An 11,201-nucleotide genomic window follows, 5' to 3' on the forward strand; every position below is an offset into this window, starting at 1 on the left:
TACGCGAGAGTTTTGGAACGGGCCAATCAAGACTCAAACGTCACAGTGTTAGTTACTGCAAATAGTACTACATACAAGCGACTTCACAAGAACTTACCCGGGACGTCCAAAATTCTTCGTTTTACAGATAATTTCGTTGTAAGGGTCACCCACCATACTGCTAACACTAGAGCTGGCTAAGCACTTTCAACAAAAGTCTTTGTTTAACAGGGGTTCAAGATCGCCACTGAAATAAGTCGCTGTGTGTGCGTGTGTGTGCGTGTTTAAAGCTGCAGATCGTCAAATGCGGTTATCGCTTTCCTTGCAGTCGAAATCATTGGTTCGTTCACAGGATAATCATCACGGCTACCTTCTTTGGTATTCGCGTAGTTTCCACCCTAGCTGCCTTTTTAAGATGTCGTCGGTCGTTAGTTGCGGTGACATGATCACGTCGTGATCAACTGCGACGCATTCGTCGGCCATCGCATCCACTGATGCGCTAGAACAAGCAGCGTATGACTCGAGCGATTCATGGAGCAATGCAGCAGGACCAAGGAGCACTCAAGAGCGTCGCTAGTGCTGCAATTGGAGCTACTGCCGAGTGCACCTTGGCGACGTCTGTGAAAGGTAGTGGCGGCTCTCATAGGTGGCGTTAGTTGTCAAGCAATAAATCAGCGGTCGAGGATGCCTAAGTTTCTTCGTTGTACAGGCAAATTCGTTGTGGAAGTCTTCGCTCTAGATGCGTTCACGATAGGCATAAAATATATGAATTCAGCCGGTATAAAATCGATCCTTCGTTATGCAGGTCATTTCGCTGTAGAGGTGTTCGACTGTAGCACTTGTTTATAGCGACAAAGAAAGAGAAAGACCGGGGATGTTGTAACTGTCTTTTCAGTAGACCTGAAGCTGTCTCATGGCCATCGAAATGTAACTTTCATATGTACCTCGAAATGTAACTTTCATATGTACCTAATCGATTCACGTTTCGATCACTTTACAGGAGGAATACTGTACTATAGACTTGCATTATCTTGGCGTAGGCGCTTAGTTAGCGCATGGCCTGCGCGATTACCCGCGCCTAACTGTGCGGTTCTCGAAGCATGAATTCGATGTTTCACGTTGCCGAGATATTCAGCGCACTCTGTGATTTTTCACAGTGTCTCTACTTGTATAATAAAAGGGAAAAGGGGTTGAATGCCTACACCAAAGCCATGCTTGAAACAGTCGTAGGATTTTGCGTTTTCTATGAACAGCGATCAACTTCGATCACACAGATTCGGCGACGGAAAAATGATGGTTTATACGTAAGCGTTTCACATGTGATTCAAGGCGCCCGCATACGCGCGACCGAAGCTTGAACAAATACCAACACGCACACACAAACACAGGTGTCAAATGTATACACCGATCGACACGCTTTTTGGACACGTTGGCTGAACGTTGAGAGTGTCTAAACGTGTATATGTAAAAGTATGCGCTACGTGTGTCTTGTCTCTTCTCTGGTCAACGTCTGTTCAGCGTGTTAATACACTCGCACACACAGACGCACCCTCGCTGACAGGGTTCGGACTTGAGAAAATTTCCATCTGTAGTAAATTGTGCCAGCTATACATAGGAATTCATTGATTATTAATTATAATTATTGTCACGTGTTGGTGACGTTGAATACAGTAGTAAATACTGTGAGAGACAAAACTAACTTTTATTGGGTGAACCTGTGCGCACAAAAACAGGCTACACTTACAGCACAACGATAGCGGCGAACACGGTCGGCGATCGTTGGAAATCTGATCAGCGGGTCAAGCGCGTCGGCTTCTATACAGCAGTTGTCGAATGTTCCAGACTAATCGTTCGGGCCCGCGTGCCTTCCACAAAGTTCTACACCATTCGCGTCACGCGATGAAATCAGATAACACAAGGTTCGGCGACAACAGACAGCTGGGTAGAAGCATCGATAACTTTCCAGAAACTTCGGATACATGCAGGCGCGCGTCCCGCGCTGTGCGATTACATTTGTTAAGCGGCGAAACGTGGTCGCCCGATAACGATAAGTACACGTGTCATTATGATAAAGTTACAATAATAATAATTGTGACACCACAATGCACGTGAACAGAATAGCGCGAGGTCACGCGATCACACGCAAGCACGTACACGCACATGTACGCACCTCGAGGCGCAAGAATGCCTTGAGCGGCCACGGGTGCATGGCAGATTGTTCTTCGATCTTCATGGCCGCCTGTGCCATGGTCCGGTCGGCGAGGCGGCCCGAAGAACGCAGCAGGCCGGTCAGCGCCTCTGCCGTCCGCGTCACCACGGCTTCCACAGCGACGCGCTGCTCGGTCGGGAACACGTCCGGGAAGAACGGCGCCACCTTCGAGAGCACAGAAAAAAAAACCACGAAGCAGATCCCACGCATTCTGGGAATCGATGTTTTGCGAAGCATTTTACTGGTTGCTGGCTACCAATCATCCTTTGGGATTACGCAAGGCGCTACCAGGTGAAGCAACATGTTTATGACGAACAGCTGTGTGTCTGACGCGAGCGTGTGTGTGACGACAACAGCGATGAGACGGTGACGACGATCACGTGACGCCGGCGGCACGATGTCTACCCCGGCCGTCCGACGCAAGCCTGCGATGTCCCGGTTGTTGGACTCCAAGTGTTGGACGAGCGTGCGAGATAAACGTGGATTTTGATGTCATCGGAGACTGCCTGTCGTGCAATCATGTGTACCTATGGCTATGGCATGCGGTATATGCCAAAACGACGATGACCTTTGCACTCGGGTGATGGAATGGTAAAACTTCTTCGACATGGACCGATCGTGCAGGCGGTACAGCGTCTCGCAGTACGCAGCGTTAGCAGCTACGATGAAAGCACAGGGCAACGTGGGCCGATCCCGGTGACGGTGCCATCCAACACAACGTCTCAAAGCGTGACCGGTCGCGAAGAAAGGACCTGAGAAACTGGCACGTGGCGCACGTGTCAAACGTCTCAGAGAACTAGTAGTCGCCATTGACACGAGAGGAGTACGTGCGTGCAGTTGTGGCCTATAGTGGCTAAAGCATTGGGCTGCTGGACTCGAAGGCAGAAACTCTATTCCACTCCCGGCCACGCATTTCCTTTTATGACAGAGAGGTCCGATGCTTGGCGAGACAAGAACCTAATTACAAACAAACTCCATTCACAAAAACGCTGTGAATCTGTCCTTCACGTCTGAAAGAAGGCCGGGACAGCTCCAGTCCACTTATAGTTGGTGAATTTGCTCTTCCAGTGTAAATGCCGGGCCAATTAAAAATAAAAGCTTGTTGTTTCATGCTGAAATATTAACTGTGGCTGAGAATTGATATCAGGATCACTAATAAAATTTGCCCTAGACATTCAAGTTTTACCCTAAATTCTCTGGCACAAAGATAATTCTGAACGAAAATAAACGGCTGCTTTAAACACGCAGTGCCCCTTGACGTCAGAGAAGTAAGTGAATTATTTGTGAGCGGACTCCAGCTGGCTCGGCTGCATTTGTTGTGGGTGGAGCTTGTGCTGAATTCTTAGGTTAATAATAATAATAATATTTGGGGTTTTACGTGCCAAAACCACTTTCTGATTATGAGGCACGCCGTAGTGGAGGACTCCGGAAATTTAGACCACCTGGGGTTCTTTAACGTGCACCTAAATCTAAGCACACGGGTGTTTTCGCATTTCGCCGAATTCTTAGGTTGTCACCAACTATACCTACGTTCTTACCTATCGCAAGGTGCCTTGAATAAGACGAAGAATGCTTCGCATCAAGAAAAGCTGTGCAGGAACCACCGACCATGATTGCTAGTGTAAGCGAATATCCCTACGCTTCTTTCGCTTTATTCGCTTTATTAAAGGCATTATGCGTTTGAAGGTTTGTTGTGGTTGGTGCACTTAGGAAGCGTTTCTTCATTGCATGATTCCGCATAGAGAACAGAGTCGTTAAGCAGTACATTTGTGGTTGTAACATAGGTGGCAATAGACACAAGCCGGGTCATCATGCGTGTGTCGTCTCCAGCGGATTGAGCACATGTAAGCGGTCCAGTCCACTGCCATCTTCCTGTCTCGCCGCCGGAGCTCGCTAAGCGAACCGAAGAGGGCATCGGGTGAAGAGGAGGTCCCCCACCCCCCACCCACAATTTCCACAATACAGAATATCTAAATCGTTGCCTTCACTGTCCGATGAAATTATATGTTAGAACGATTATGTGGGTAGGATATTTTACTAAGGCGTACGTGTGTTGCAATCCTGGACTCATAACTGTGCCGTTTTCTTATCTGTAACAAAAAATGCGCCGCACCACAGCCCAACGAGTACGCAAGAAAACTTTCTCTACGGAGACATGTCGTGTTCCATGACTACGTTCCCTTGACGTCACCACGTACAGTCGCGGACAGAATAAAATGGACCACGGGATCTCCGAAAACGTTCAATTCCCGAGCAGCCTGTAGCAGTAACCAGTAAAACTGCCCACGATAACGTTGTTAGAATATTCTAGTCGAGGTCCAAAATGCAAATACCAGATTGCGTTGTGAGGTTGCGGGGATATTCAGCTTTTTCTTAGATTTCATGGTCCGTAATATTCTGTCCGCGACTGTACAAAAACTGAGAAATTGCTCACGCGTGCCCAAGATGGCGGCGCCCGTGAATCGAAAATGAAGCTGCCCGTATACCTGAGCAATGCCGTACGACTCGTGCACAGTAAGGAAGCACAGGACGAGCGTGGTGAGGTGGTCGTCGGCCGCCGAGCCATTCCTCGCGCCGATGACGTCCAGTGCAGGATTGACCGTCCAGGCGTACGTGTAGGCCAGCGTCCATCCGATGACGTCCAGTAGTCGGGAGGGCGGCAAGTTGCCAAAGAGGCTCGCCACTGCCTGTAACCGGCGCTCGTTGGTCAACAGGACCCTGGGGTCGGACGACAAGTTGAAGTTCATGTGCCTCTCGAGGAAAGCCGCCCACTCGCCGATGGTGACGTCATTGAGGACGCTCCCTCTGAGCTGCTCGTAGAGCGCGCCTGCAGAGATCGTCGAGTCGTAATCGTCGGGGTCTTCGGGAGACAGCAGGGCCTTTCTGATTGGCGACTCGTCCGAGAGAAGCTGGTGTACATCGGCGTCCGTGAGGTTCGTCTGGCCTGATATATTTCAAAAGAAAAGAGAAAAAAAGGAAAGTCGCAGTTGCGCGCGAAAGACGAGGCAGCAGGAGCGATAGCAATGCGTAAACTACCGCGTGAAGTAAGGCTCGCGGCTTTATGAGCAGTTTACAATAATGTAAACATTCGCTTACTAGCTAATGTGGCGTGACACATAAACGCATAAGAACGGAGTTTATTGCGTTCATCAGTGTTTATCGAAGGCGCAGATGAACAGAGTGTATTCGAAGGCCGCGATTGCTCGTGGTCACAACGCTGGTAGGGTGAGCCAAAAAAATTTTCGAGTTTTACGTGCCAAAACCACTATCTGAATATGAGGTACGCCGTAGTGAGGGACTCCGGAACAATTTGGGCTACCTGGGATTCACTAACGTGCACGTAAATATAAGCACGCGGGTGTTTTCGCATTTCGCCCCCATCGAAATACCGCCACCGCGGCCACACCATAGCCATTTAGTAACCACGGCGGGTGATGGGATGAGCAGCGGCTGCAGCGGGCGACGCACCTACTTGCGCCTACTCGGGCGTTCCGTTATGACGCTCCAGCATTCCAACTGCACAGGCCCCTGAAACTAGGAAGAGCACATGACTTTCCACTATGGGCTAGCGGGAAGACAGCGCGCATCAAGCCAACACCACCTAGATAGCACAAGGCCTGTTTACTCCGATCGATGACGTCACGCTACCTGACCCGAAATTCCTATTGACAAGGCTGGCGTGATGAAAGCGGTGACGTCAAAATCACTGTTGTCTACTCGGGAGCATCCCCATTAGATTCTATGGCAGTCGGCCCAGGTAGCATGACGTCATGGATCGGAGTGAACATGCCTTGTGCTATCTAGGTGGTGTTGATCAAGCTCACAGCCTTCCCCTCGTCTCGCCCTCGCAAGCTTGCCCTGGCAGCAGCAGCAGCAGCAGCTCACGTGACCTTCAACACGGCGTGCGGGCAGTGCGTCAGGGCCGCGTGCATTCTCGGCCGCCGCCGGTCCTGAGACGGTACAAGGCATGGCGACGACGGCGTGGACGAGTGTCTGGTCGACGTGTAATCGAAATAGGAGATTTGCAAACTCTAAGTATGCGCTAATGTCCATTTCATTATGAGCGTTGTATTGGGTAGCTTTTAACATTTACCTTGAGCACTAACGTTTTCTGTATACCTAATGTGGCTTAAGTGTACTACCTTGATTTAGGCTTAGCGTCTACTTAAGGCCTACTGATTTGGTCTCGATTAGGCTAAAGGTCTACCTCGAAAGTTCTAACGCAAACTCCATACCACAAGTCGTTTATAGCACCGTGGAAGCTGCTGCTTAGTCAATAGCAAGGCCGAATGCCCCTTGAGAGGTGTTCATCAACGCCGCATCGTCTGCTCACCAACACAGTAATTTCCAAGGTCCATCTAAATAGGGGCGCTATTCTGGACATTCCCTCATTTTCTTCGATGCCTGACGTAGACGCGACGCGAATAAAGTGGCGCCGATGGCCCCATTTAGCTTTCGTAACGTGACGCCAACTTGACGTCTTGCCTAAGAAACTGAAATGAAGGCGCTGAACGTAAGACACTCTGTAAAGCAAAGCAGTTTTCCTCCGCTGTAAAAATAAAGCAGCTATCTCAAAGCGTATGATTATTCCGTCGAAAACGCTTCTCGCTTCCGTCGTCTGCTGCGTACAAGCCGTCTTCTGCTTCAATAGCTAGGATGCGTGTCCCCGGAAAATGGAATGAGCCATCGCATGTTGGCGCCAACGCGCTTGTTTTCTTGCTTGAGACAACATACGCGACCTACCAGTGGTGATGCGCGCACCTCCGTTTGAATCGCCTTCCCGGATCAATCAATTCCGTGCCAGACACTGCCCGTTTTCGTGAATCATTAGGTAACATTGTATAGCCAGGAATTCCATGTATAAGCAAGAACTGCATGCAAGACATATTGCTTGCAGAAATCATTAGCTAACATTGTTATAACCAAGAATTTTTTATGCATTCCTACATTATATCACTCCCTCTGTAATGCATTCAGGCCTTGAGGATATAAATAAATGAAAATGATGTAAGTAAATTGAAATCTTCTTTATTGCTTAAAACAGCCTGTAATAACATTTTATGTCTTCTTCTTTAAGCGTTAATTAGCCACCATGAGACGAAGATCCCCGATATGTTTAAACACTTGCTCAGCGTGGCACGACAAAACACAAGCAGCAAATAATTGCTTCGTAGGTGTAAGGAGCGTTGACCTAATAAGAGATGCAAACTTTTTATACATAAAACGGCTTTGCGCTTAGGAAAGCGGTAGCATGGTCTGCTGAATGCCTTGTGTATTCCAGTTAAGAGTGCCCGCTGTGCACCTGAAGGAGTCGCTGGTGTGGATCGAATTAATCGAAACTGCATGATTTCGAGTTCTAACTGAATGAGTTTGTTTTCTGTAGCCATATACGGTTTCTCGTCGGGATGTTTCAGTGCATTTGAATTAAGCGAGAAGTCTCAATAACCGAGGTCGAATGAACCGGATTCTACTGCACGACTACTTCACGTCGTAAACGTACCGCCCGCAAGGAAAGCTGCCATAGCGCGCACGGTCTCTGCGCACGCATGTTCGTCCAGGTCGGACAGCTGCTCCATGCGGTAGAGAGCCAAGGGTCCAGCCTCGCCAATGGCGACCACGGGGCTCCCGTCCAGCCCGCTGTACTCCACGCGCACGTCGAACCAGAGCGCGGCGCGCCAGCTGACGACCAGGTCCATGATGACGTCCAGGACTTGCACGCGCTGCGTCAGGAGCGACGGATGTACAAGATTGATCATTCAACTACGGTAGTAAACGAAAACATATGACATTGTGGTTCAACTTGAAACATTAATTGCCTGCGTTTCTAAGCTATTAGTTGCCGCTGTATTACTTTCTATTTTTTCAATGTCAAACTGATGTGATCTGTTGCAGCTAAAGGGACAGGGATAAATAAAAATTTGTTTGTCGGCTCCGCCATAAAGCTCTACTCTCCGCTTTGTTCATTTTATAGTGCTCAGTGTTTCCCAGATTTCTCAGCTAGCGTGCTCGATTGATATCCGTATAGGTTTCTTTCTTTTCTCTACTTCATCTTTTGGGATGTAATTACCTTGAAGTAGCATGCAAAGCCTCCCGCTCAGCTTACCTCTGCAGTTAAAGTTTACCTCACTAGCGTGCGACGTGCATTCACATGCCGGTTGATGTACACGGTATTATTGTGATACATTCTTGGAATACCGTGAGTTCTGCCTTCGATAGGTAGGCTAGACCATATGAGTAACATTACATATTGAGTTTTCAAGAGGCGATTGACCCAGGCTGGCAGTCTTGCATAACACAGCGCCAGCTTTCGCGCCAGTTTACCTCTGGGGACGCAAAATGCAAAATAATTTATATTTGTGTTCACTATATGACAATCATTCTGCAGCTTCCTGCACCGAACGGATGTACCGAATTGCACATTCGTCCGTGTAAAATTTATGAGCATGAATAACTTTAGGGCGAGCTAGGAGAGAGACGCGAGAAATTTTTATGCCTATGAGGAAGCTTTGTGTGGGAGCTTACGCCCATTTTCCTGTCCAAACGCGTTTGATCTGAACAGGTGTTCGCACAGTGCTACCGCTGCACCAATTTGTAAAAAAATGTGTGGTATGTAGCAAAGAAAGCTGAATTCAGTAGAACGTTGGGAGGCGACTACCGGTTCGGGGTTTTGGGGAGTTTTCAACAAAAGATTTTGAAATTTGTGTACTTCCTTAAAATTGAAGCAACGTAGTGATAACTCTCTACTGAGGCAGATTCCGCCGTTTTCTTAACTGAAAAACAGTATAAATAGCCGGGTAAAAAGTAGAAATGTATATAAATTTACAGCTCACTTGAGATCGCTTGATTATTCACGTGTGATTTGCATAAGCCCTTTTCATTATTAGTGATACAGTTCAATGCGCCTTAAGTTCTGCGCGTTGGACTTCCCCATACATGCGGACCACGGCAGCGTAATAACTTCGCATAAAAAGGTTGCCAGCGTGGTTCCTCGTTATTTTGACAATTTTAAACTTCCGGCAATATTCGTAAGGCAACGAAGGGCTCAACAGAAATCTCCTATAATGTCCTTCAAATTTTCAATCAGCAGGTTAGCTTGCAATACGTTTGCGCATAGTTGGTTCCGCAGATGCCGGGCATGAACACATCTCCGTTGTCATCCATTTTCACTTGAAGTGGTGACGTAAAGATTCGTCCAGATTATCTGTGCACAAAGTGACGATTGTGGCGTAGCTCGATGATAAATTTTATAACGACGTTGTGCAGATCGTTAACTTCTGACAAGAAGACAATGTCAGGTATGATAGCCTGCTGCTATGGCTTTCAGATCCGGACGAATCAATGAAGCATTTCAGTCGGCGCTACATTTCTACCGAAACAAGAAAATGAGGTTGAAGGTGTTTTTTTATTTTCATTTTCTTTTGTGTGTGTGTGTGCGCTAGATCACCATCAGAAGTAATATGGCCAGAAGGAGGAAGAGGAAATCAAAACTCTCTGGCTTCGTACGCGTAAAAAAAAAGAAAAAAATATTTGGTTTGATCCTGGCAACTATCCAGGCACGTGTACTTGAATAGGTGTAAGCACCTATTTAATCACACATTGCAGGATTATTCAAATCTGAATCATGGGACCATATGTTCGGGTACATAATCATTTCTTATACTTTTCCTTTTAATTCACTGGCTGCGCGGTACATTTCGTGCTAACAAAAGATGAATGAAAAATGACAAGTTACGAAAATACGGACCGCCACCTTCACAAAGCAGGCCTGCAAACAGGTGGGAACAAGAAAGACGAAAGAGAGCATGCTCTCCATCAACTTAAGTGTTGCACTACGCTGGAGCAGAAATGAAACATGCACACCGCTCGTCTCACTCCATTGCCCAGACCAGGCCTTCACACTGTTTGTCACGTCACGCTACTTGGAAAAACAACTCCACTGCCAAGCGCAGTGTGACAAAACAGCGACGTAATAATCGGCAGGGCTGCGTTCCGAGAGTTCCAATTTCAATGTATGCGGGTCTAGCCAGGCAGCGTGGCGTGATTCAACAGTGCTGTTTCTCGGGCGACTTGGCGTTGCATACTGGAATGGGTTGCGCTTTCTAAGACACTGACACAGGAAGGCGCACAAATAAACACACGGACGCGCTCTCGTTTATCAGCGTACCTTCCCGAGTCCGCATCTCAGAAAGCGCAGCCCATACCAGTGTTATGTCATTCAACAGAGTCTGGAGGCCTTGTACTGCTTATAGGGTGTGCTGCTCAGACGCGATGACAGGTTCCTCATTTGACTAACCTTGAGCAGTGTGCCGGACGATGGCGCCGGCCAGGGGATTCCCCGCTCACGCATGAAATCCGCGAAAAGCCCGGCCGCGTCCGTAGTTCGGCGCTCGAGACAGGCGTGCAGGGCCCTCAGTGCCTTGACGGCTGCCGCAGACGTGGACGCGAGCGAGAAGGTGGTGGCCGAGTGGTTGAGCGCGGCCACCAGTTCGCGGCCTTGCTCGCGGGCGATCCTCACCGGTCGAGGCTGGTTGAATACGTACCTGGCTGTCCCGGTCGAGCCGCACACGTAACCATGGAAATCTGCGTCAAATAGGCACCAGTTCGACGACCAAGTGAATTCGGGCAAACGAATGTGGTGACTCGGTAACTATGCCGTAGAGTGCTGGTGCCGAACGAGGACGCGGGTTCGAGTCTTCATCGCGGGGGCCGTGTTTCATGTGGGTAGAGGAAGGCAATAACGTTCGTGTACCACGCTTTGGATGCATGCTAAAGAACCCCACGTGGCCAGAACTATGCCGGAGGGCTCCACTACTGCGTGCGTCATAACGCACGCTTAAGTTAATTGCTTCTATGTTGAAATAAATATAACGACTGAGAGGCACAATTACGAGAACCGCCATTCCAAATTATCAGACTCGGAGTTTTTTAATGTGACGCTTAGTTTTTTACATAGTACCTTGTTGTCCATAACGACGTCGATGGCTTTGGAAAAGTCGAACAGCGTGTAAGCATG

General features: G+C 48.4%; 1 protein-coding gene across 5 annotated transcripts in view; it reads right to left on the bottom strand.

Moving 5' to 3' along the window:
• LOC135900768 (uncharacterized) overlaps positions 1-11,201 on the bottom strand; it is a 28,036-nt gene that overhangs the window by 7,217 nt on the left and 9,618 nt on the right. For all 5 annotated transcript variants that reach the window (XM_065430330.1, XM_065430327.1, XM_070524411.1 and 2 more), the window contains exons 5-8: positions 10,482-10,768; positions 7,689-7,908; positions 4,675-5,132; positions 2,150-2,353 (exon numbers count right to left, since the gene is read on the bottom strand). In XM_065430330.1, the coding sequence (XP_065286402.1) occupies positions 2,150-2,353; positions 4,675-5,132; positions 7,689-7,908; positions 10,482-10,768 (1,169 nt within the window). The remainder of the gene's footprint in view (positions 1-2,149; positions 2,354-4,674; positions 5,133-7,688; positions 7,909-10,481; positions 10,769-11,201) is intronic.

Source organism: Dermacentor albipictus, chromosome 8, assembly GCF_038994185.2.
Source record: "Dermacentor albipictus isolate Rhodes 1998 colony chromosome 8, USDA_Dalb.pri_finalv2, whole genome shotgun sequence".
Classification (NCBI taxonomy): domain Eukaryota; kingdom Metazoa; phylum Arthropoda; class Arachnida; order Ixodida; family Ixodidae; genus Dermacentor; species Dermacentor albipictus.